Below are 27828 nucleotides of genomic sequence, written 5' to 3' on the forward strand. Positions count from 1 at the left end.
GATCTGAATACTTATTTATATGTATGCCTTAGTTTGAAGCAAAGGTGGTATTACTAATCGCCCCCTTTGGCAAGGCATGTTTTAAAGCCGCATTTGCAGCGCACCGCTTCCGTGTAAAAACCTAAAATAGTTTTCATTTCACAGGTGTGCTGGAAGTTCACCGGGAGAATGCCAAGAGTGTGCAAAACAGTATTCAGAGCTATTTGGGATGGCTATTTTGAAGAAACTAGAATATAAAACATGTTTTCAGTTATTTCACCTTTTTTTGTTCAGTACATAACTCCACATGTGTCCATTCATAGTTTTGATGCCTTCAGTGGCAATGTACAATGTAAATAGTCATGAAAATAAGGAAAACACATTGAACAAGAAGGTGTGTCCAAACTTATGGCCTGTACTGTATGTGTGTGTGTGTGTGTGTGTGTGTGTGTGTGTGTGTGTATATATATATATATATATATATATATATATATATATATATATATATATATATATATATATATATATATATATATATATATATATATATATATATACACACACACATACATACATACATACATACATGTATATATACATACATACACATACATATATATATATATATTCATACATACATATATATACAGTATATATACATACACATTATAGTTTCCTCAAAGTGGGCATCTTTTTACTATCTATAATTCATGTTTTACATTGATTCTTAAGGGGAGCTGTGCTTCACTATACACATTTTTCTTTAATTAGTTACGCTGTTGTATGGGCTATCTATTACATTGGACAAGTGCAGAGTTACAGTGTATATGTAAAAACTGGGTAAAGGTCACAATCCCGCTTCTTGGAGACACTCTGTCGTACACAGACTTGGACAACACAGCTCATTAGCAATGGAGTCGCAAACACACAATACGCAGTGTTCCCGTTCGGTCTTATTAAAACTCTTCACAACTGTGTAAATTACTGAATCGGGGCAACATTTTTAGGCAACAAACTTCCATTGAACTTTCATGGGGCCTCTGAGAAAAACAGTAAGTAGAATAGGGGACCTTTAAAGTCACACACACACACACACACACACACACACACACCACACACACACACACACACACACACACACACACACACACACACACACACACACACACACACACACACACACACACACACACACACACACACACACACACACACACACACACAACATCTGTTAAACATTGAACCAATTCTGTAAATTGGTTGAGGTTTCAATTGAGAACATGAAGCTCACCAAAGGGAACTGTTCCAGGTTGAAGGAACGCTTCAGGCAGGTTAAAAGGAATCAGAGGCAATGATCTTATGATTATCAAAGGCCTATCAAGGAAGTTCAGTTGATCAGTTTTCCATCTGACATGCAAAAACCTTCAGAGACCTTATCAATGCCAGAGAAGTTGTTGTTGCCGCTTGGAGCTTTCCAGTTCTGACCAACAGAGGCAGACAACCCCACTCATTATGCAGACCGCAGAGGAAAATGAGGCCCATTACCACACGGCCATGACTATTATTCCGAATTACCAGCACACAACGGACACACGCATGTTAGCACACATGCGCACGCTCGTTACTTAAAAAGCGGTGATAATCAATAATGTTACTGCAGATGCACGGAGGAAGTTAGTAATAAACCTGGACTTTATTGGATTGACCAAAACTGTGGCGGCTCAGCAGGGGGTGTCTGTCCGGCCCCTTCCGTGTATGGCCTTGTGAGCATGTGGGTTATATTCCCTAATCATCCATCAAGTCATTAGCGCTAAATGCTGCCCGAGTTCCCGACAAGACTTTCTAACCCCTTCTCTTTCTGGCCTCTTTTACATCTGGCTCCAGTTCTGTAGTCTTAGCTGCCCTATCCTTACTAAAGCCTCTATATTTCCGCAATAGTTTTGGGGACTATGTGACCTTCATCTTCTTTCTTGTAGAACAACCTTTAGTTTCGGTAAGTGTTCCGTAAAGGTTTGCAATCGATGTTTTCGTACACTCTTCTAAAAATGTGATCAATTTAATATAATATGTTCTGCTTTTATCACAAGGGCCTCCTCCTCTTCTACCTGAAGTGTCCCCTTTTCTCTCATTTGACCGTTCTGCTGTAAATAACCGGCGATCAACAGGCTGCCTTGGAGGAGCGAGCGATGCAGAGAGGGAAGGGGAGGGGGTGGGCCGAGGTGAAATTGGGCTGCAGGCGTTTGAAGTACATGAAGGAGTACTATAAAGTACACCTGGTCCATCTATGGGGCAATCCGTACACACAGCAACAAAGGGAGGGGAGGGTGAGGAGCAAGTATGGATGGACGGCGGGGAGGGGGGTGAATGGAAGCAGTGGCGGTGGAGGGGTCACTTCGTGTTTCCTTTCACCATGCCTTTTATGGTGCAACTTCAAACGCTAACCTCCTCCCTCCCTCCGGCTCCCTCACTCCATCCGTGCCTACCCTCCCTCCCTCCCTCTTTTCTGGCTATTGTGTACGGCCAAGCAGACAGCAATTGCCTATTCTTTCATGAGGTTGATTATAGCGCCGACCACCACCTCTGACAGGAAGAGGTCCTTTTTCGGACTGCGTACTTTGTTAAGTAACAGGGGCCTCTGCTCTCGACGTGGGCTCGACAGACATGTGCACGGAAAAACATGGAAAGGAAGAGAGTTCGGTCATTGAATTTTGTGAAAACAAAATCATGTCAGCACTTGAGTATACTTTGGATTGCAGATAGCGCTCTAATATGTACAATTTAATTTTATAGAGAAAAAATTTCAAAGTTACCTGAAGTGGAACCTCAAAGCAGCAGGTGAAGGAAAACCTGTGGTGCATGGGCCATGCATGGACCGTGACAACATTTGAACCGACCGCACTATGCAATTCCATAAAACATACTTGCCAACCCTCCCGGATTTTCCGAGAGACTCCCGAAATTCAGCGCCTCTCCCGAAAACCTCCCGGGACAAATTTTCTCCCGAAAATCTCCCGAATTTCAGGCGGAGCTGGAGGCCGCGGACCCAAGTGACGTGTCGACAGCCTGTTTTCACGTCCGCTTTCCCACAATATAAACAGAATTGCCTGCCCAATGACGTTAAAACTGCGGAATGATCGAGGGCGAGTTCTTCGTTTCTTATGCGGGTTTATTGTTAGACAGTCTTATTAACGTCCTCCCAGCACGGCAACAACACACAACAACAGCAGTCACGTTTTCGTCTACCGTAAAGCAGTTTGTCTGCCGTAAACAGCAATGTTGTGACACTCTTAAACAGGACAATACTGCCATCTACTGTGCATGCATATGTGACAATAACATCTACGGCTTTTAGAGCAGTGGTTCTCAAAATGTTTTCAGTGATGTACCCCCTGTGAACATTTTTTTAATTCAAATGCCCCCTAATCAGAGCAAAGCATTTTTGGTTGAAAAAAGAGTAAAATACAGCACTGTGTCATCAGTTTCTGATTTATTAAATTGTATAACAGTGCAAAATATTGCTCATGTGTAGTGGTCTTTCTTGAACTATTTGGAAAAAAAAGATATAAAAATAACTAAAAAAAACAAGTGATTCAATTATAAATAAAGATTTCTACACATACTGCGATGAGGGAGCGACTTGTCCAGTGTGTACACAGCCTTCCGCCCGATTGTAGCTGAGAGAGGCACCAGCGCCCCCCGCGACCCCAAAGGGAATAAGCGGTAGGAAATGGATGGATGGATAGCTATAAATATACTCCTTCCCTCTTAATCACGCCCCCAAAAACGCCCCGCCCCCAACAACGCTCCTCGCCCAACCCCCGACCACGCCTCCCACCCCCCGAAAACGGAGGTCTCAAGGTTGGCAAGTATGCCATAAAAAACACATCCTCAAAAGGTCAAAATCTAAGGTATTTTATGTCTAGTTGATATCATACTTTTACATAAAATTAGTATCATATGATAAAAAGGTTTTAAAACCAAAAAAAAAGTAAAGAAAATATCTTCTAGGGTTAAACAGTCGTCATCATAATAACTAAATGAACCATTCCAAGTAACATTTCAACATTTACAACTACCGGAGCAATGTGAAAATAAGTAGTCACGGTCAATAAGTAGGTATGCCTGATAAATGCATTTCCGCGAAGTAAGATTCATTCATTTAAATCCAGTATTTTTAAAAGCTAGAGCATAAAAAAAACTCCTAAATCCGTTTTTTAACATTATGAGGTCCCATTAAATATGAAATAACACTCTTTAGTAGAGATGTTCGATAATGGCTTTTTTGCCGAGATCCGATATTCCGATATTGTCCAACTATTAATTACCGATTCCGATATCAACCGATCCCGATATATACAGTCGTGGAATTAACAAGTTATTATGCCTAATTTTGTTGTGATGCCCCGCTGGATGCATTAAACAATGTAACAAGGTTTTCCAAAATAAATCAACTCAAAGTATGGAAAAAAATGCCAACATGGCACTGGCATATATATTATTGAAGTTACAAAGTGTATTTTTTTTTACATGCCTCAAAACAGCAGCTTCGAATTTATTGGTTATTGTACATATCGTAGCGTCCCGGAAAAGTTTGTGCTGCATGGCGTTCTGGGTATTTGTTCTGTTGTGTTACGGTGCTAATGTTCTCCCGAAATGTGTTTGTTATTCTTGTTTGGTGTGGGTTCACAGTGTGGCGCATATTTGTGACAGTGTTAAAGTTGTTTATACGGCCACCCTCAGTGTGGCCTGTATGGCTGTTGACCAAGTATGCTTTGCATTCACTTGTGTGTGTGAAAAGCCGTAGATATTATGTGATTGGGCCGGCACGCAAAGGCAGTGCCTTAAAGGCACGCCCCCAATATTGTTGTCTGGGTGGAAATCGGGAAAATTAGATGCCTCTGGAGAGTTTCGGGAAGGCCGCTGAAATTAGGGAGTCTCCCGGATAATTGAGAGGGTTGGCAAGTATGACTTGGAGACGCAACTTCTCCCTCAACTGTGTACCACTCCGTACAGCAGTGTTTTAAAAAGTCATTAATTTTACTTTTTGAAACAGATACCAATAATTTCCGATATTACATTTTAAAGAGTTTATCGGCCGACATCTGTACTCTTTAGTCACCTTTACAATTTTTAAAGCAATATATTAATGCTGCCTGAGGCTGAGCCAATCAGTAATCATGATACTGGACAGTACCCTCTGCTTGGTTTGGTCTCTTCTAGTGGCTAACTGTTGTATTGATATTTTTAGTTTATTTGGCCATTTTTATGCTTGAAATTCCTTAAGTCAGGACCAACAATTGTAGAACAATGTGCTTTAAAAATGTTTTTAAATATCTCCCAAAAAATCTGCAAAGTGGTTAAGCCGCAGTATTTGAAGCGTGGTGTAGCAGGGGATGAAGGTGATGTTGTAAGGTGAAAAGACTGTGAAAACTAAGTAATAAAAAGCCCTTAATGACAAGAACGTAACACAATTTGCGTCACATATGGACACATCAGTCTACTCTTTCAACAAATTATGCTTGGTAAGTGTGAAAATAAGTTAATCATTCCTAATATTAAAACGTAAAAACAATAAAAACCTTTGTAACTGAAAGCGTAATTTAAATTTTACAAATGCGGCTTGTGGATTTGATTTAAAAAAAAAATGTTCAAGTTATTTTTTAAGAGTAAACTATTAGCATTAGGACTTAAAAACAACAACAGAACAGTCTTTACTGATAAAGGTGTCACTTATAACACTTGAAAACAACAAAGTCCACCTTAACTTTTGATAACAAGTCACAATGTGTACAAAAGTGATATATATTTTTTTCCTTTGGCGTTCTTCAAAATTGTTTTGGCCTCAGGGTTTCAAAAAGCTATGCAAAGTTTCTGACGCTTACTGAACGGAGGTCTCCAGATATACGGTGAGATGTCACATCATGACGTCATGCTGCATCGTGTGTTTTTTTTCTTGAAAGTACAACTTCAGGGCCTTCAGAGGTTGCACTGGGTAATACTATTTAAAGGCCTACTGAAATGAGATTTTCTTAATTAAACGGGGATAGCAGATCTATTTTATGTGTCATACTTGATCATTTTGCGATATTACCATATTTTTGCTGAAAGGATTTAGTAGAGAACATCCACGATAAAGTTCGCAACTTTCGGTGCTAAGAGAAAAGCCCTGCCTCTACCGGAAGTAGCAGACGATGATGTCACATGTTGATGGCTCCTCACATATTCACATTGATTTTAATGGGAGCCTCCAACAAAAAGTGCTATTCGGACCGAGAAAACGACAATTTCCCCATTAATTTGAGCGAGGATGAAAGATTCGTGTTTGAGGATATTGATAGCGACGGACTAGAAAAAGAAAAAAAAAACGCGACGGATTCCGATGTTTTTAGACACATTTACTAGGATAATTCTGGGAAATCCCTTATCTTTCTATTGTGTTGCTAGTGTTTTAGTGAGTTTAACAGTACCTGATAGTCGGAGGGGTGTGTCCACGGGTGTCTTGCTGCCAATGTCTCAGGGGAGTCGACGGCAGCTATGGAACGGCACAAGCTCAGCTTTTCTCCGGTAAGAAGCGACTTTTTAACCACAATTTTCTCACCGAAACCTGCTGGTTGACATTCCGTCGTGATTCATGTTCGCTTGACCGCGCTCTGATCAATAGTAAAGTTTCACCTCCAGGAATTTTAAACAAGGAATCACCGTGTGTTTGTGTGGCTAAAGGCTAAAGCTTCCCAACTCCATCTTTCTACTTTGACTTCTCCAATATTAATTGAACAAATTGCAAAAGATTCAGCAACACAGATCTCCAAAATACTGAGTAATTATGCGGTTAAAGCAGACGACTTTTAGCTGTGTGTGTGCGCAGCGCTCATACTTCCTAAAAACCTGTGATGTCTTGCGTACACGTCATCATTACACGACGTTTTCAAGACGAAACTCCTGGGAAATTTAAAATTGGAATTTAGTAAACTAAAAAGGCCTTATTGGCATGTGTTGCAATGTTAATATTTCATCATTGATATATAAACTATCAGACTGCGTGGTGAGTAGGAGTGGGTTTCAGTAGGCCTTTAACTACCTTTTCCCTGCTCGTAAAAATACCAGATTTGGCGTACACGGAGAGTGATATATAAACCCCGCGCTACTCTCGCTAATGACTCCTGGCTCTGTGTGACTCCTGGATCAGTGTGCGTCCATTAATGATGCAGGCGTGTTTGTGTGTCAATTAGTGGCTGGAAGGGATTAGCCTTCTCTGGAGAGCTCTAATTAACGGCACACACACTTGCATGATCATCTTTTTTTTTTTTTTTTTGAAGTGGCCAGACAGGAAGTAGTAGCGGAGGTGCGGCAGACCTTCAGCGGCAGCCTCAAAAGCCCGAATGTCACGGCCAAAGAGTGCACAACCTTCTCCCCCTCCCATAGACACAAACACACACTGACCGTGACCACATGCAGACTGAGAGGCATGTGATGTATACAAGTGCTTAACAGGTTAAATATGTGTGCAGGAGGAACCTTGGAGCAACAACATACAAGCAAACGTCGGGGAACAATGATTAGCCTTTTGAAACTAAACAAAAAAAAGAACCCGGTTATGAAAAACACAAATATCCACCGCAGAGGACATTAGGTCTCAGAGGGTTAAAATGAGAGAGAGTTACAAAAATGTGGTTCAGACCTCTTTGTAGTTCACCTTGTTGGCCTCCGATCGCTTCCGCTTTCTGCCCTTCCCTTGATGACTCCGACTGAGGAGAATCCATTTTGCAACCTGCAAGAGGGAAGGGAGGGAGTGAGGCAGGAAATTAAGGGCGCAATGAGGTGGAGGAAAAACAGACAAAAAAGTAGCTTTGAGTGAGCCGTGACGAGTGGAAAGTCCAACGAGGATCTATTGGACGGAAGTGAGCCACCAACCCCTGCTTTGACACGTCTAAACGTACACGTCTACTGTCGCGCTCTTTTGCAGGGGCAGAGTAATTCCAACCTCTCGGCGCGCCGTCACGCTCCGTATGGAACCCGCACGAACAGACATGGCGAGATGAAGGCGTTAATAGTGAAACTACGGATCCATTTACACAGTACAAAACTATCTTAACGTCAATGTGGATCTGGTGGGAGGCATTTGCCAGATTGGCGGAAGTGTCACAAACACTGACGGGGAAGTTTAGGAGAACACTTAATGAGAAACGTGAATGACAAGCAACAGATGCACAAGCAGCGGGTGCCGCCACTTCACTGATGGCGCCAGGGAAAATGCCATTATACCATATGTGCAGGGACACAATAAGAAATAAAGAGAACGAGGTGGCCGAGTCATAGGATACACTTCACAACATAACGTACTTCAAAAGGTGCGAGGACACAAGGGTGCTTACCTCCGCCTTGACTTCCTCCGCCGGCGTCGACCTGGACCATACGGCGCTCCTTTCGTGCAGCCACTGGACGAGAGAGGGGAGAGCTGTGAGTGATTGGGACAGAGTGGAATGCTGTGCAGAGCCAGGGAGAGAGAGAGAAAGAGCCAGAAAGACAAGAGAAAGAGAGAGAGACGGAAGGGGAGGGAGGTGGAAGGAGAGGGGAGGCGGGAGTGTGCGATTCAACTCGCTCCACAGGACGGAAACTGGCGACTTGACTCTTGGAGGAGGAAGTGGATGAAAGGCGATATCTGGCACACATCAGAAGAGATGGTCGCATCGGTTGTCTTAATGTCTGAACACCCCCCCCCCTCCCCCCCACACCCACACACACACACACACACACACACACACACACACACACACAGACAAACAAGCATACCATTTACTCTCTTAACCTTGTCAAGGCTTTCAGCGAAAAGGCTGCTGGAGGGATGTGGATCAACAGCGTTAATGACATCACGACATCATCAATGGCGCGCTACTCAGACACAAAAACTACGCCAAGGCAAAATCAGTGACATGATCTGAGGTGAGTTGAACTCAAGTTGCTTCAATGTGGTTCAGATAAGGATCAAACGTGGCTCCTCCTGACCTTGCACTTCCGACGAGTGACGTCACGCCCGGAAAAGTTTGCTGCTGCGCAAAAACGAAGTACTATCTTTCTATCTGTGTGCTTCTAATTGTTTTACAGCTTTCTTTATTCCTTCTCAAACATATTTAGTAGTCTTATCAAACGTACCCACTCTCTGTGTCACCGTTTCTCTCCCAGCTAGGTAGCTGCTAAGCGAACAAAGCTAAGCTAAGCGAGTCATACCAATGACTATACAAATAGGACCCATTACCTCCCTGCTTGGCACTCAGCATCAAGAGTTGGAATTGGGGGTGGAATCACCAAATGATCCCCGAGCACTGCTCCCCTCACCTCTCAGGGGGTGAACATGTGAATGGGTCAATTGCAGGGGACAAATTTCACCACACCTAGTGTGTGTGTGTGTGACGATCGTTCGGACTTTAACTTTAAGCTAGTTGCGGTCCGAAGCCACTGTGCTACGAAGGCATCTGCTCCCTTACGCTCTTACTTTTCTTCGCCCATTGCTCTGAAGACAGCAATACCGTGATTCGGTGAAAGAAACAACGGCTCTCTACTCTTTGTGCACTGGTCTCATGGATAAGTTGGCCCTACTAGAGGACTGTGTCAGCCGGTTAAAGGTAAGTAATTTCGTAACTTTAGACGCCGCAGACAGGTTTGCTAGCGTTAGCTCTAGCGAGCTTACTGACCCAGTTTGTAGCAGCCCTAAGTGACCTACAAGACACTTAGACGCATAATAGATGTAGCCCTTTAGGTAGTTCTACACCCCAGTCTACCAAACACCACACCTTAGTCATAGGGGACTCCATCGTCCGGAACATACAACTTAGTAAACCAGCCATAATTAAGTGTCGGGCCAGAGCACCCCATATTAAAGTTAGTCTTAGGGAGCTGACTCGCAACAGACCAAATAAATCTAATCTCCAATGATACTAGGATGAGACAGTCAGAGATTATAAAGAGGAACCTAGCTCGGATTTGTAATCTCGCTAGAAAGATGTCTCAGCGTAGAGTACTTGTCTCTGGCCCCTTGACTGCAAGAGGCAATGATGAGAAGTATAGCAGATTAGTCTCTTCTAAAAAGTGGCTGGCTAGTTTTTGTAGGGAACAGGGACTAACGTTTATTGATAATTGGCCCTCTTTCTTGGACAACCCGGGCTTGCTGAGAAAGGTGGGCCTTCACCCGAACCGGGGAGGCTCCATCCCTCTTCCCAGAAATATAGACTACTATTTGAGTCACGTTTGACAAACTACACTAGAGCAAGCTTGGACACAGGCACTGTGGGTGACGAGTCAGTTAAACTAGAACTAACCAGCGCCAGGCTGGAAAATTCCTGCACACAGTTTTTCTCATAGAATAATACATAACATTTTATTTTTGTAGTGGCTGTGCCAGAGGTGAACATGCATTCTACTTAGCTGGCAAATTATGATGCGTTAAATCTATCCCAGCACAAGGCAAACAATCTCAAGATCCCTATCATATCAATTCCAAGATGTGATTTAAATTATTTACGGCACATTACACAAAATAAACGTAATGTTAATAATATCAGTCTGACAGATACCATCAACAAAAATTTCTCAAAACAGCCCACTACGTATGGTATGGGCTTTTTAGATATCAGATCATTGTCTCCCAAAACATTATTAGTTAATGAAGTCATTAGAGACAACAATATAACGTCATTGGTCTCAGTGAAACATGGCTAAAACCAGATTAATTTGTATTGCTTAACGAGGCATCTTCTCAGAACTATTCGGTTCTTGGCCCTGCACTCATCAGCATCTACATGCTGCCGCTAGGTGACATCAGACGCAAATACGGTGTTAGCTTTCACTGTTTTGCTGATGACACCCAACTCTACATGCCCTTAAAACTGACTATCACACCAGATTGTAGTCACCTGGAGGCGTGTCTAAATGAAATTAAACATTGGAGGTCAAGCAAATTTTTGAAACTTAACACTAAGAAAAAAATGCTGATTATCGGTCCTGCTCGACACCTGCACTTATTCAATAATACCATCTTAACATTTGACAACAAAACAATTACATAAAGCGACTCGATAAAGAATCTGGTTATTATCTTTGACCAAACTCTCTCATTTAAGTCACACATTAAGAGTGTTACTAAAACGGCCTTCTTTCATCGCCATAATATCGCTAAAATTCGTCCCATTTTGTCCACCACCTATGCTCAGATCATTATTAATGCGTTTGTTACATCTTGTGTCGATTACTGTAATGTAATATTTTCAGGTCTCCCTACGTCTAGCATTAAAAGATTACAGTTGGTACTAAATGTGGCTGCTAGACTTTTGACAAGAACAAGAAAGTTTGATCATATTACGCCTATACTGGCTCACCTGCACTGGCTTCCTGTGCACTTAAGATGCAACTTTAAGGTTTTATTACTTACATATACAATATTGAACGGTCTTGCTCCATCATAGCTTTCGGATGGGACAAATGATGATCCAAAAACTTACATTTTTGAGCATGAACATACCGAGGATGAGTTTCAAGTTTTAATTAAACACTGAGTGATACACAGATCTGGCTATAGTGAAACACATGAACGCAACAAAACAGTCACTTACAATGTCTGCTATCACTGGAATGCTGACTGATGGGATGTTTATATCTTTCAGCAGAAGACTTTTGCTCCCCGCTTAAATGATTAGTTCGTCATAGCCCTCACTCCTTAGGTAAAAATTAAAAAAAAGCTAGGATGAAACAAGCATATTGCCGTGTTTTAGGAGAGATGTCTTTGGGTCTAAGTTGAATTTCAAAGTTGACCAACTTCTCAGTTTATTGCCACAACCTTCTACTGTACAGGTGTGAGGCATGATTTATAATCTAGCATTAGCTTCCAAACTCAGCGGTGATTTAGCAGCAGCTCAGTAGCCAACATACCTCTCGCTAGTGGCCAGACAAGCTGTGTTGAGTGTCTCGAAACACAACACTGTGTTAGCTCTTACAATAGCTTGGGTAATTGCAGGTGACAGCATGCAAATGGAGCGTTGTTGGGGTTTTGTAATTTTTTTTAAGAGGGCTTCATAAGCAGAATAGATTACTCCTTATTACCTGCATTACAGCTGTCTCTTATTAGCGGGTTTTCACTATCTAAAATGCTAAAAAAATAAAAACTATCTAAAATGCAGACAAAAGAGAAATACGTGAGTTCTTGTCTCACATAAGAATTGTGAATGATAGACAAAATTTAGTGCAGTTCGACTTTAATATTAGTCCAATCCATGTAAAGTAGAGATGTCCGATAATATCGGACTGCCAATATTATCGGCCGATAAATGCTTTAAAATGTAATATCGGAAATTATAGGTATCGGTTTCAAAAAGTAAAATTTTGGATTTTTTAAAACACCGCTGTACGGAGTGGTACACGGACGTAGGGAGAAGTACAGAGCGCCAATAAACCTTAAAGGCACTGACTGCCTTTGCGTGCCGGCCCAATCACATAATATCTACGGCTTTTCACACACACAAGTGAATGCAATCCATACTTGGTCAACAGCCATACAGGTCACACTGACGGTGGCCGTATAAACAACTTTAGCACTGTTACAAATATGCGCCACACTGTGAACCCACACCAAACAATGACAAACATATTTTGGGAGAACATCTGCACCGCAACACAACATAAACACAACAGGACAAATATCCAGAACCCCTTGCAGCTCTCACTCTTCCGGGACAATGTACACCCCTGCGACCTGCTATCCCCACACCTCAACCTCCTCATGCTCTCTCAGGGAGAGCATGTCCTAAATTCCAAGCTGCTGTTTTGAGGCATTCAAAAAAAAAAAATAATGCACTTTGTGAGTTCAATAATAAATATGGCAGTGCCATGTTGGCATTTTTTTTCCATAACTTGAGTTAATTTATTTTGGAAAACCATGTTACATTGTTTAATGCATCCAGCAGGGAATCACAACAAAATTAGGCATAATAATGTGTTAATTGCACGACTGTATAAATCGGTTTCGGTTGATATCGGAATCGGTAAAAAAGAGTTGGACAATATCGGAATATCAGCAAAAAAGCCATTACCGGACATCTCTAATGTAAAGTGATGCAATTTGGGGTGGTATAGCTCAGTTGGTAGTGTCCGTGCCAGCAACTTGAGGGTTGCAGGTTCGATTCCCACCTTCGCTATCCTAGTCACTGCCGTTGTGTCCTTGGGCAAGACACTTTACCCCCCTTCTCCGAGTGCCACCCACACTGGTTTAAATGTAACTTTGATATTGGGTTAAACTATGTAAAGTGCTTTGAGTCCCTACAGAAAAGCGCTATATAAATATAATTCACTTCAGAATTTTAGAAATAGTGTCATAAAGTTGCTAAGGTATTTTTACACTTGTATGTCGGATACAAATATTAAAATGTTACGTAAAACATTGCCTGTATAGTAAATAAAGGTTTGAAGGTTTACGTTTGATATGGACGGAGTAGGAAGTAGATGCATTGTGTTGGACCAAACTACATCATCACACAATGACACTTCTTCCACGCACGATTCTCCACACACACACACACACACACACACACACACACACACACACACACACACACACACACACACACACACACACACACACACACACACACAAACACACACACACTCATGCGATTCACCTTGTAATATGTTCACATGCCACACACAAGGTTCAATAGGACAACTGCATGCCTGAATAGCACTCAGTGCGTATGACACAACACTACTCCAGCAGAAATAGCACAAAAGCCAAAGATAGTAGAAAGAGGATGTTGTCAAGAGTGGGCTGTGGAAAAGCCAATGAGTGCAGAGGCAAGTAAATTGGCATTGTGTAACGGGATAGCACACATAGCTCTTTTTGCAGCCTTGATCCACTGCTACCATTCCATGAATAGCAAGGCTTTTGTCTACCTCGGGTTGTCCCCCCACTTATCCCTCTCCGTCTGTGTATACAGTCGTCTCCTGCAATCAATCAATATTCGATGGAGCGCTCGGAACTTACACCTCTTAGCGATCATCTCATTTTGCCAACTTCAGTTTCATGGTAAAATAGAACATTATTTTTAACTGCCGTATTTTTCGGACCATAAGTCGCAGTTTTTTTCATGGTTTGGTGCGACTTATGTGTGAAATTATTAATATCAAATAATATTATTTATCTCATTCGCGGAAGAGACGAATAAAATGTCAGCAATCGTCACACACACGTCAGCAATCGTCACACAGACGTCAACCAATAAGAATTCGGTGGGGGAGGGTCATGGCAGAAGTGCATTGTGGGTCATGGAATGCTAACTGCTATATGCTACTGCCGTAACTATTAAAATGGATCATTTCATCGTTGGCGGTAACTTATAAAACTGAGAAGGGCTGAACAAAGATGGCACCGAAAAGGTGATCATGTACTGCAGATTACAAGCTGGACGTAGTGAAATATGCAGCAGAAAACAACAAGAGGAAGAAGGCGCATACCTTTGGAGTTGGTAGAGTTGTTTAGAAGCGACATCGAGAAAGAAGATTTCATCGGATTTAGCGATTAGGAGTGAAAGATTGTTTGGTAAACGTATAGCATGTTCTATATGTTATAGTTATTTGAATGACTCTTACCATAATTGTCAAACTTGGACTTGGATTAGGGTGGTTTCTTCGATGCAGAGAATGTTTGGAACGAGCCAGGCGTGGATGTGAGTACATGTTAAATGTTTTAAATAAACAAACAAACTACAAAAAGGCAAACCAGGGACACGCTCCATGGCGGATAATAAACTAGACTAATTAAAACAAAACTAGCACAATGGCATGACTAAAGACAAGAAAACAAAACTTGCACTGTAGCATAAATACAAAACTTACTTGGACCGAAACAAGGGGCATGGATAGCAAGGTGTTCGAGGACATTAAAGAGGGGCAGCTTGGGTAGGTGAAGATGCCAGGACGAGGACAGAAAAACAATGGCTTAAATAGCAGCTATGATTATTAGTGACAAACAGGTGTGAGGCTGAGGACAGGGACGTGACTAGGAGACCAGGTGAAACTAATGGGTCGGCATGGAGACGAAAAAAACCCAGAAAGTGCAAAGACAGAACTAAATGTCCAAAAAACTAAACATAACATGACCAAACATGGCAAAAAACAAAACGTAATCTACAGGCGTGGCAATAATATGTAACGTTAACATACCAGGCACCTTCTCAGTTGGTTATTTATGCGTCATATAACGTACACTTATTCACTTGTTCATTATTCTTTATTTATTTTAAATTGCCTTTCAAATGTCTATTCTTGGTGTTGGGTTTTATCAAATACATTTCCCCCAAAAATGCAACTGATACTCCAGTGCGACTTATATATGTTTTTTTCCTTCTTTATTATGCATTTTCGGCCGTTGCGACGTATACTCCAGAGCTACTTATGATCCGAAAAACAGGGTACTCAAAACCACATTTGTTGTTGTCAATTAGCTCTGACAATAAAGTGTTGCTACAAAGGGAATTCATATCCAATTTTACTAGAACAATATTCACTTTGGAGTTTCATTGGAATTTGGTTTATGAATGGACAAATTGATACTGCCACTGAACTAACTAGCTTGATGAGTCTGCCGAACAGGCAGACTCATCTTCACATCTTCACATCTTGAAATGCGGCCTTGGCATTATACCAACTATCTGTTAGTTACATAAGTGAGAGCTGTAGGCTTAAGTTTGAACATTTTGTTTTTCTTTAGCGAATATGCTAACCAAGTAGAATGCTTATGCCTTGAGATCGGTAGGTTGTGAGTTCAAACCCTGACCGAGTCATACCAAAGACTATAAAAATGGGACCCATTACCTCCCTGCTTGACACTCAACATCAAAAATTGGAATTGGGGGTCAAATCACCAAAAATGATTTCATGGCGCGGCCACCGCTGCTGCTCACTGCTCCCCTCACCTCCCAGGGGGTGATCAAGGGTGATGGGTCAAATGCAGAGAATAATTTCGTCACAACTCATGTGTGTGTGACAATCATTGGTACTTTAACTTTTTAACTTTAGGTTGTTGGCCCTGTGATGAGGTGGTGACTTGTCCAGAGTGTACCCTGCCTACTGCTCGAATGCAGCTGAGATAGGCTCCCTGCGACCCCAAAAGGGACAAGCGGTAGAAAATGATGGATGGAACTTTAGGTTGTCCTGAAAAATTTGGAGGTAATCCTCCTTTTTCATTGTCCTATTTAGTCTTTGTAAAGCACCATTTCCATTGGCAGCAAAACAGGCCCAGAGCATAATACTACCACCACCATGCTTGATGGTAGGGATGGTGTTCCTGGGATTAAAGGCCGCACCATTTCTCACCAAACATATTGCTGGGTATTGTGGCCAAACTGCTCAATTGTTGTTTCATCTGACATATGGACAAAGATAAGACCTTCTGGAGAAAATTTCTGTGGAGGTTGGGTCTTGGGTGCAGTTGGGTGTTCCAACAGGACAATGACCCCAAACACAAGTCAAAAGTGGTAAAGGAATGGCTAAATCAGGCTAGAATTAAGGTTTTAGAATGGCCTTCCCAAAGTCCTGACTTAAACGTGTGGACAATGCTGAAGAAACAAGTCATGTCAGAAAACCAACATTTAGCTGAACTGCATCAATTTTGTCAAGAGGAGTGGTCAAAAATTTAAGCAAAAGTTTGCCAGAAGCTTGTGGATGGCTACCAAAAGCGCCTTATTGCAGTATACTTTTGACCCAGCAGAGTTGGTCACATTTTCAGTAGACCCATAATAAATTCATAAAAGAACCAAACTTCATGGATGTGTTTTGTGACCAACAAGTATGTGCTCCAATCACTCTATCACAAAAAAATAAGAGTTGTAGAACTTATTGGAAACTCAAGACAGTTATGTTCTTTACAAGTGTATGTAGACTGTTGACCATGACTGTATATACACCAGTTGTAATATGTGGCCTAATGTTTTTCAAACGCCTTCTCTTCTGGTTTTGGAGCAACATTTACAGTAAATGTTCCACATCGATGAGTTCCAGCTTTAACAACGATCTGAATATCGCATTAGTCGCCATTGTTCACTAGTCATACCACACAGGAAGCTAAATAGCTAATCAATTAGAGTTGTTGTTGCTTGCTGTAAAAAACTAACAAAAAAAACACCCCCTCACATTTTTGTAGAGGGGAGAAGTGGACAGCGGAGTGACCATGCAGGAACATAATCTAGGCCAGTGTTTTTCAACCTTTTTTCGAGCCGAGGCACACCACCAGAAGAAATCATTAAAAAAAAAATGAAACCAGCAGCCAATGTTGACAGTAAAGTTGTTGGAAATAAATTCAAACCATAACCAATCAATCGATGTTTATTTATATAGCCCTAAATCACAAGTGTCTCAAAGGGCTGCACAAGCCACAACGACATCCTCGGTTCAGAGCCCACAAAAGGGCAAGAAAAAACTCACAACCCAGTGGGACGTCGATGTGAATGACTATGAGAAACCTTGGAGAGGACCGCAGATGTGGGTGACCCCCCGGTCCCACCCTCTAGGGGAGACCGGATGCAATGGATGTCGAGTGGGTCTAACATAATATTGTGAAAGTCCAGTCCATTGTGGATCTAACATAATAGTGAGAGTCCAGGCCAATGGTTGGGCCAGCAGGAGACCGTCCCGAGCGTAGACAGATCAGCAGCGCAGAGATGTCCCCAACTGATGCACAGACAAGTGGTCCACCCCGGGTCCCAAATAACCACCCATGCATCACAATAACTCTTGTCTCAAAGTAGGTGTACTGTCACGACCTGTCACATCACACCGTGACTTATTTGGAGGTTTTTGCTGTTTTCCTGTAAGTAGTGTTTTACTTCTTGTCTTGCGCTCCTATTTTGTTGTTGATTTGTCATGTCATGTACAGATGTACTTTGTGGACACCATTTGCTGTTCCACACGTTGTAAGTCTTTGCTGTTGTCCAGCATTCTGTTTTTGTTTACTTTGCAGCCAGTTTAGTTTTAGTTTTGTTTTGCATAGCCATCCTAAGCTTCAATGCCCTTTCTTTAGCCTTTTGTTTATTTTTGGTTTAAGCAGCATTAGATACTTTTTTACCTGCACACTGCCTTCCGCTGTCGTCTGCATATTGTGATCACGACAAAGCATGTTTCTGACAATTAACTACCAGCTGCCACCTACTGATATGGTAGAGTATTACACGGTTACTCTGCCGAGCTCTAGACAGCACCGACACTCAACAACGGCACATTTGCGGATTATAATTACTGGTTTGCAAAAAAATATTATCAACCCAATTCAGTGAAATGACAATCTCCTACGGTAAACCAGACTGTATCTCACGGTACATGAGTGTGCCGCAGCACAGTGGTTGAAAAACACTGATCTAGGCTTTACAGTGCCCACCCAGTGTATACGCCCCACCACTTCCTTGATGACAGCTTTGTGATTAATTGAAAAAAAGGCTTCACGATGCATCTTAAAACAAAGCCTACAACTCTGTCAACTATTCTTCAGTCAGCTACAGATGTAGGGGCTGTATGTCCATCCATCAATTTTCTACCGCTTGTCCCTTTTGGGGTCGCGGGGGGTCCTAGAGGCTATCTCAACTGAATTCGGGTGGAAGGCGGGGTACGCTTGATCATTATATTTTCTAGTAGCAGATTGGACCCCAGAGTGGAGAAGCGGCGTGCGCTTTCCAAAAAGTGTCTTTACTCACATAGCACAGGTGGGGAAATAAACAGAAAACAATGGCTCTGGAGGGAAACAGCCAGTGCCACACAAAATAGTCCAAAGGAAAACAAAGTAAAAACAGAGCTAAAAAGAAAAGAGTACAAAACAGCAAATAAAATGATACCAAATGGTAGTCAAACGGGAAAATAAGTATGGAGGACACAAGGGAAAGAAAGAACCATTGGCAGCAGGTGAGAGAGATCAGACTAAGTAGGTGGCAGAGATTGCAATCAGGTGTGCTCTGTGTCTCCGCCCACCTCCAGTGTCATGGAAACTGACGGGGAGAAAGAGGAGAGCCAGAAAAAGCCAGAAGGAACAACAGAACGTAGCACCATGCATGATGTTTCCTGATACCATGTGAGTGTAATGATAACACTGTAGCTCACATGGCTGTTCTAGTAGTTGTGGAGCTAATGTTTGTGTCCTTCTGTCTCACTCCTAAATGTTACTTTGTTGTATGCCATACATGTCATCAAGTGCAATGTTACAGTTTACTATACAGTGGTACCTCAAATTAAGAGTCCCCCGACTTAAGTGTGTGTTGGCCTGAGTTTTGTCTTGCCCTGATGAGGGATCTGAGCCGAGGATGTTGTTGTGGCTTGTGCAGCCCTTTGAGACACTCGTGATTTAGGGCTATATAAGTAAACATTGATTGATCGAGATAAGATCTGTCTTTGCTACCCTGTTGTGCTCTGTGTCCTGGGCATGACGTTAAAAGTGCATCTGGCAGTGGAGGCTCCTCTATGGGGAAATGGGGCACTAGGAGGTTAACCCCTTTACTACTGTTACCCCAGGTGGCCCTTGGCTAAGGCCTAGTACCTGACTGCCCCCTAGCCAGGGATACGGTGAAGACCTCAACGGCGGAGCAGGCTGAAGACGGTATATTTAAAAACAACCACAACGGCTGCAGCAGAGAAGGGTCCCCAGCATTTAAGTCCCATCTTAAAACTCATTTGTATACTCTAGCTTTTAAATAGACCCCTCTTAGACCAGTTGATCTGCCGTTTCTTTTCTGCTCTGCCCCCCTTTCCCTTGTGGAGGGTGGTGGTGGGGGCACAGGTTCGGTGGCCATGGATGAAGCGCTGGCTGTACAAAGTCGGGACCCGGGATGGACCGCTCATCTGTGCATTGGTTGGGGACGTCTCTGACCCGTCTCCGCTCGGGATGGTCTCCTGCCTGCCCCACTATGGACTGGACTCTCACTAATAGATTTTTTAACAATAATAGATTTTATTTGTAAAAATCACTTTACATTGAATAAACAACCTCAAAGTACTACAGTGTATTTAAAAATAAAAATATAATAAAAATAAATAAAAACTAGAACAGCCTAGACATGCACCTGGGGATAGGTTGATTGGCAACACTAAATTGGCCCTAGTGTGTGAATGTGAGTGTGAATGTTGTCTGTCTATCTGTGTTGGCCCTGCGATGAGGTGGCGACTTGTCCAGGGTGTACCCGCCTTCCGCCCGATTGTAGCTGAGATAGGCGCCAGCGCCCCCCGCGACCACAAAAGGGAATAAGCGGTAGAAAATGGATGGTTGGATGGATAGAACAGCCTAATAGCTAGAACTAGTATGCATGTATCTAAAAAAAGGCTTTTTTTAAAAGTAGGGGTTTTTAAGCCTTTTTTAAAAGCATCCACAGTCTGTGGTGCCCTTAGATAGTCAGGGAGAGTGTTCAACACACTGGGAGCGGCAGAGCAGAAAGCCTGGTCTCCCATTGTTTGTAGCTTTGTCCTCGGAGGTTGGAGGAGGTTAGCCTCTCCGGAGCGGAGGTGTCGTGTGGAGGATTTGGGGGTGAGTAGTTATTTGAGGTAGAAGAGGGCATTTTCCACTATTATGTTGGATACACTGTGGACTGGACTCTCAGACTATTATGCTAGATCCACTTGAGGTCCATTTCACCGGTCGCCCACGGGGGTGGGGGGAGGGGGTGTTTGTCCCCACATTGCGGTCCCCTCCAAGGTTTCTCATTATCCCATTAGGTTGAGTTTTTCCTTGCCCTGATGTGGGATCTGAGCCGAGAATGTCGTTGTGGCTTGTGCAGCCCTTTGAGACACTCGTGATTTAGGGTTATATAAGTAAACATTGATTAATTGATTGATGAGTTTGACGGCGAAGCATCTGGATGGAGATCTTGTAGAAGTCCATTCTTCAAGGTATATGCTGTACATTTTAATTACAATATTTTATAAAACTACTGTAGTTGTTAGTAGTGCATTCTATTGTATTTTTATACAACATTACCGAAACATTTTTTTTTTTTTATAATGAGTCTTACAATTGTGTTGTTTTGCAGAGTAAAGCATCAATTAAATTGCTTTCAGTTCATTTCAGTAGATGTTGATTTGAGAGTTGTTTTCAGTTTTAAGGTAAGAGCGCTATCACAGGTCCAATTAAAGGGGAACATTATCACCAGACCTATGTAAGTGTCAATATATACCTTGATGTTGCAGAAAAAAAGACCATATGTTTTTTTAACCGATTTCTGAACTCTAAAAGGGTGAATTTGGCGATTTAAACGCCTTTCAATTGTTAGCCTGTCGGAGCAATGACCTTTCACCCGTGACGTCACATCGTGAAGCAACCCGCCATTTTCTCAAACACATTACACACACCAAGTCAAATCAGCTCTGTTATTTTCCGTTTTTTCGACTGTTTTCCCATACCTTGGAGACATCATGCCTCGTCGGTGTGTTGTTGGAGGGTGTAACAACACGAACAGAGACGGATTCAAGTTGCACCAGTGGTCAAAAGATGCGAAAGTCCCTCGTTTGTTCTGCACACTGTACCAACGACAGCTATGCTACGACAGAGATGGCAAGAATGTGTGGATATCCTGCAACACTCAAAGCAGATACATTTCCAACGATAACGTCAACAAAATCACAAAGGTGAGTTTTGTTGATGTTATTGACTTAGGTGGAGTGTGCTAATCAGACATATTTGGTCACGGCATGACTGCAAGCTAATCGATGCTAATATGCTATTTAGGCTAGCTGTATGTACATATTGCATCATTATGCCTCATTTGTAGCTATATTTGCATCCAGCCTTTCCCTACACCCACATTTAATGCCAAACAAACATACCAATCGTTGGTTAGAAGGCGATCGCCGAATTCGTCGGCGCTTCCTCCCGTGCCGCTGTCTGTCGTGATATGGCTCAAAAGTTTCTGTTTCTTCTTTAATTTTGTTTTCGGTATCTGCCTCAGATGCCTCCACACTCCAACCATCCGTTTCAATACCTGCGTAATCTGTTGAATCGCTTGCGCCGCTGAAATCCGAGTCTGAATCCGAGCTACTATGCTATACCTTTCTGTACTATCCGCCATGTTTGTTTCTGGTGGCTTCACGCAGTGACGTCACAGTATAATGGACGGGTGGATATAGCGATGGTGTAAATCAGGCACTTTGAAGCCGTTTTTCGGGATATTGCGTGATGGGTAAAATTTTGAGAAAAACTTCAACAAATAAAATAAGCCAATGGGAACTGATTTTTATTGGTTTTAACCCTTCAGAAATTGTGATAATGTTCCCCTTTAAGGTTGAAGTACTACTGTATATTCAAAAACAGGATAGCGTTTCTCTGAGCCACACACTTGTGGACAAACAATGCTCATTAGCGTTAAAGCTACACACAAAATGGCATGTTCTTAGGTATGGATTATTAAAAGCACTTTTTCTAAATTCCAGCGTCAAGAGTGGATTTTGGCCAACACACTTCCAATTCACTATTGTTGAACCTCTGATAATTTTCGAAAACTGTTGGAAAGAGCCTACTGACCAACTGCATCTCTATATGGACAGTGCCTCTGACTGTCAGTCTCTGCAGAGAGTGGTGAGGACGGCGGAAAAGATCATCAGGAATCCTCTTCCGCCTATCCAGGAGATAGCAAAAATCCGCTGCCTGACCAGGGCTCAGAAAATCTGTAGAGACTACTTCCACCCCATCCAAGGACTGTTTTCACTGCTGGACTCTACAAAGAGGTTCTGTAGCAGAACCTCAAGGTTCTGTAACAGGCCGTAAAACTCTTAAACGCATCATAATAATCCCCTCAATTCCTACCCAAAATGGATTAACTCGCTGGAATATAAAGACAATATAACATACATCCATAAACATGTATGCATATGCAAAAGTGCTATACATTTTTCTGTACATTAATCTATTTATTTCTATCTGCACCTTATTGCTCTTCTATCCTGCACTACAAAGAGCTAATGCAACAAAATTTAGTTCTTACCTGTACTGTAAAGTTCAAATTTGAATGTCAATAAAAGCAAGTTTAAGTTTAAAAATACTCTAATATGGACAGACAAGATTGTAATAATGAAAACATGGGGACTGCTGTTGTGTCCTTGGGCAAGACACTTAAGCCTTGCTCCCAGTGCCGCTTACACTGGTGTATGAATGTTTGGTGGTGGTTGGAGAGGCCATAGGCGCAAACTGCCAGCCACGCTTCCTTCAGTCTACCTTAGGGCAGCTGTGACTACAAATGTAGCTTACCACCACCAGGTGTGAATATGGAGTGAATGAGTGATGTGTTCTCACTTCTGTACGCGCTTTCAGGTTCTAGAGCAGACCTGTGGCCCGTTAAGCTTTTCACTCTGGCCCGCAGGACATTCCCAAATAGTTGTTTTTAGATCTTTAAGGTTTGAAAGTGTAGCTGCCATTATGATGTGCAGTCATGTTTTCTAATGACTGTAAATCCTGAACTATACAAAGTATTTCAATGGTTTGAATCTGCGCTTATGGATGATATACCAGTTACTATGGTAATCTAATTCGTTACCGTGTGGGGCGGTTTAGCTCGGTTGGTAGAGCGGCCGTGCCAGCAACTTGAGGGTTGCAGGTTCGATTCCCGCTTCCGCCATCATAGTCATTGCCGTTGTGTCCTTGGGCAAGACACTTTACCCACTTGCTCCCAGTGCCACCCACACTGGTTTGAATGTAACTTAGATATTGGGTTTCACTATGTAAAGCGCTTTGAGTCACTAGAGAAAAAGCGCTATATAAATATAATTCACTTCACTTCACTACCATGGTAATGTAATTAGTTACTATGGTCATCTAATTAGTTACTATGGTAATCTACGTCACTGCAGGTCAGAAGAGGCACCAAGCAGTGTGGGTGGGAAGCGTTTCCACAGACGTGGAATGAGATTTTCACAACAAAGTTCTAAAGCTTAGTGATATATCAGAAATATCAGATTGTAGGTGTGTTTATTTTGTACCTTTCATGTTCATATTTCAGTGTTTAATGCATTTTTGTCGCTTTTCAATCGATTGTAATATATGTCGATCGAAAGGTGTTGTAACATTTATATTTTGTCAATATTTAGTGTTTTACCTTTCATAGAAAAAGTTAAAATTCCATTATGTGTTTTTGGCGGTCTGTCATAACGTTTTTAGCATTTAATCAGACATTATTGTGAAGTTTTGTATTAGTGTTCCTAAAAATAGATATACCGGCCCCAAGACACATTTTTTTCTTTAAATGAGGTCCCCAAGTCAAAATAATTGCCGAGGCCTGTTCTAGAGCAGTGGTTCTTAAATGGGGGTACGCATACCGCTGGGGGTACTTGAAGGTATCCCAAGGGGTACGTGAGATTTTTAAAAAATATTCTAAAAATAGCAACAATTCAAAAATCCTTCATAAATATATTTATTGAATAATACTTCAACAAAATATGAATTTAAGTTCATAAACCGTGAAAAAAAATACAACAATGCAATATTCAGTGTTGACAGCTAGATTTTTGTGGACATGTCCCATAAATATTGATGTTAAAGATTAGTTTTTTTGGGAAGAAATGTTTAGAATTAAGTTGATGAATCCAGATGGATCTCTATTGCAAACCCCAAAGAGGGCACTTTAAGTTGATGATTACTTCTATGTGGAGAAATCTTTATTTATAATTGAATCAATTGTTTATTTTTCAACAAGTTTTTAGTTATTTTTATATCTTTTTTTATCAAATAGTTTAAGAAAGACCACTACAAATGAGCAATATTTTGCACTGTTATACAATTTAATAAATCAGAAACTGATGACATAGTGCTGTATTTTACTTCTTTATCTCTTTTTTTTCAACCAAAAATGCTTTGCTCTGATTAGGGGGTACTTGAATTAAAAAAATGTTCACAGGGGTACATCACTGAAAAAAGGTTGAGAACCACTGTTGTAGAGTATAGAAAAGCACGATCTTATATATATTATTATCATCATCCATCCATCCATCCATCCATCTATTTTCTACTGCTTGTCCCTTTTGAGGTCACGGGTGGTGCTGGAGCCTATTTCAGCTGCATTGGGGCGGAAGGCGGGTAAACCCTGGAAAAATCGCCACCTTATCGCACGGCCAACACAGATAGACAGACAAAATTCACACTCACATTCACACACTAGGGCCAATTTAGTGTTGCCAGGTGCAGGTTTTTGGCGTTGGGAGGAAGCGGGTGAACTCCGGAAGGAACCCATATTATTATTATTATTATTAGAACATACCTTCATCAAAAAGCCAGTAAAAAATACAGGTTGAATGAGTGTGGAAAGCCTAACATTGAGGACCCTTTGTGAATCATGTGAACCATATTTTTATTTCAACCAAGTACCTCAGCCTACATGCATCCTCCCAAAGAGACTGCTTAGTCATCTGCAGAGATGTCCAAAACAAGCCGGAACTTGACTTTCTATTGGCGCTCTCTTAACAGCGGGACCAGTAAATATCATTGTTTAATATTTCCTGCCTTTCTGCGGTTCCAGTCTCACTGGAGAAGCATGTCTACCAATGGCCGGAAAACAAGCAACGGGAGCCAGACCTTTTTCTCGTCTTTTCTTTTTCGTTTTGAAAAGCGCGTTTGTGTCCCGCGTACACAATGCACATTTGTAAAAGATCTGGATCGATATGGCTGATCTTATTAGGCGGGGACTGGCACATCAAACAACGAGAACCAGGCCTCGGCTAAAGCGCTTCGGCCGCTGCCCAATCAGGTATGAGAAACCAGAAGTCTCTCTCTCTCTCTCTCTCTCTCTCTCTCTCTACTTCCTCCCCTCCTCCTCTCCTAAGGCTCCAGTTATATCATCACGTCATCTAGAAAATGAAGGCTCCCAGAAGACAGAAAATGCACACGCGCATAACGGCTGTGATTAAGATCCGTTACCATGGAAGACTATCTCTGGCAAGAAAATGACGCCTGTTGATTAACAATCACATTTAAAGAGCTCTCGCTAATAAAAAAAGATGCCTTTCATTACAAGAGTCATTATATTCCTACTATTTAAATAAATCAACCCACACTCCCACGCACACAGCAAAACCCGCAAATGTGTTGTGATTTAGGCCGGAGACAGTTTGATTTAGATGCCTGTCTAATGGCACCATGTGACATATTTCAACTGTTGTTCATGTGTTGTTTGATGAATGGATCCACTCCCATACTGATTCACCGAGACGCAAGATTGATAACGTGCGATATTCACATGCTGAATGATGTCACAGCTGCACTTATAACATAAAGTGGCCATCAGAAAAACACAACTGCAAAACTAGGCACATAAAATTGACAGATGGGATAAGCCTGAATAGAACAACAATAACTTACTGGACACTTCATTAGGTACAATCCAATGAGATGGATAATATTGTACAGAGGAGCTGTAAAATTGTATCAACCACAATATGAAACATATTGTTCAATCAATAGCTTTCCTGACCCTGGGCGTCGTGGTCGATCAATCAAAAGTGAACATTATTGTCTTTTTAGTTGTTTATTTAATCTACTGTACCTCGTGGTGGTAGACCACAGACACTGTATGAATAACGTGCTATAACTTTATGACAATAGTGGAAAATATCTACAAACCCCGTTTCCATATGAGTTGGGAAATTGTGTTAGATATAAATATAAACAGAATACCATGATTTGCAAATCATTTTCAACTCTTATTCAGTTGAATATGCTACAAAAACAACATATTTGATGTTCAAACTGATAAACATTTTTTTTTTGCAAATAATCATTAACTTTAGAATTTGATGCCAGCAACACGTGACAAAGAAGTTGGGAAAGGTGGAAATAAATACTGATAAAGTTGAGGAATGCTCATGAAACACTTATTTGGAACATCCCACAGGTGTGCAGGCTAATTGGGAACAGGTGGGTGCCATGATTGGGTTTAAAAACAGCTTCCCAAAAAATGCTCAGTCTTTCACAAGAAAGGATGGGGCGAGGTACACCCCTTTGTCCACAACTGTGTGAGCAAATAGTCAAACAGTTTAAGAACAACGTTTCTTAAAGTACAATTGCAATAAATTTAGGGATTTCAACATCTACGGTCCACAATATCATAAAAAGGTTCAGAAAATCTGGAGAAATCACTCCACGTAAGCGGCATGGCCGGAAACCAACATTAAATGACCGTGACCTTCGATCCCTCAGAGGGCAATGTATTAAAACCCGACATCAATCTCTAAAGGATATCACCACATGGGCTCAGGAACACTTCATAAAACCACTGTCACTAAATACATTTTGTCGCTACATCTGTAAGTGCAAGTTAAAGCCCTACTATGAAAAGCGAAAGCCATTTATCAAGAACATCCAGAAACGCCGCCGACTTCTCTGGGCCCGAGATCATCTAAGATGGACTGATGCGAAGTGGAAAAGTGTTCTGTGGTCTGACGAGCCCAATTTGAAATTGTTTTTGTAAATATTCGATATCGTGTCATCTGGACCAAAGGGGAAGCGAACCATCCAGACACTTATCGACGCAAAGTTCAAAAGCCAGCATTGATGGTATGGGTGTGCATTAGTACCTGAGGCATGGGTAACTTACACATCTGCGAAGGCACAATTAATGCTGAAAGGTACATACAGGTTTTGGAACAACGTATGCAGCCATCTGAGTGCCGTCTTTTTCATGGACGTCCCTGCTTATTTCATCAAGACAATGCCAAGCCACATGTTACAACAGCGTGGCTTCGTAAAAAGAGAGTGCGGGTACTTTCCTGGCCCACCTGCAGTCCAGAACTGTCTCCCATCGAAAAAGTGTGGCGCATTATGAAGCGTAAAATACGACAGCGGAGACTATTGAACGACTGAAG

At 41.8% G+C, this 27828-nt stretch overlaps 1 protein-coding gene across 7 annotated transcripts in view; it reads right to left on the minus strand.

Moving 5' to 3' along the window:
* aopep (aminopeptidase O (putative)) overlaps window positions 1–27828 on the minus strand; it is a 200846-nt gene that overhangs the window by 50659 nt on the left and 122359 nt on the right. For 3 of the 7 annotated variants that reach the window (XR_009806802.1, XM_061900545.1, XM_061900585.1), the window contains 2 exons: window positions 8352–8414; window positions 7658–7747 (listed from right to left, as the gene is read on the minus strand). Coding sequence is in view for 4 of the 7 variants with exons in the window: in XM_061900545.1 (XP_061756529.1) it covers window positions 7658–7747; window positions 8352–8414 (153 nt within the window). In the remaining 3 variants the exon portion in view is untranslated. Of the gene's footprint in view, window positions 1–6446; window positions 6512–7657; window positions 7748–8351; window positions 8415–27828 lie in introns of all 7 variants that reach the window. The other 4 variants (XR_009806805.1, XM_061900554.1, XR_009806800.1 and 1 more) reach the window with 3 other exon arrangements.

The sequence above is a fragment of the Nerophis ophidion genome, linkage group LG01 (assembly GCF_033978795.1).
Source record: "Nerophis ophidion isolate RoL-2023_Sa linkage group LG01, RoL_Noph_v1.0, whole genome shotgun sequence".
NCBI lineage: Eukaryota > Metazoa > Chordata > Actinopteri > Syngnathiformes > Syngnathidae > Nerophis > Nerophis ophidion.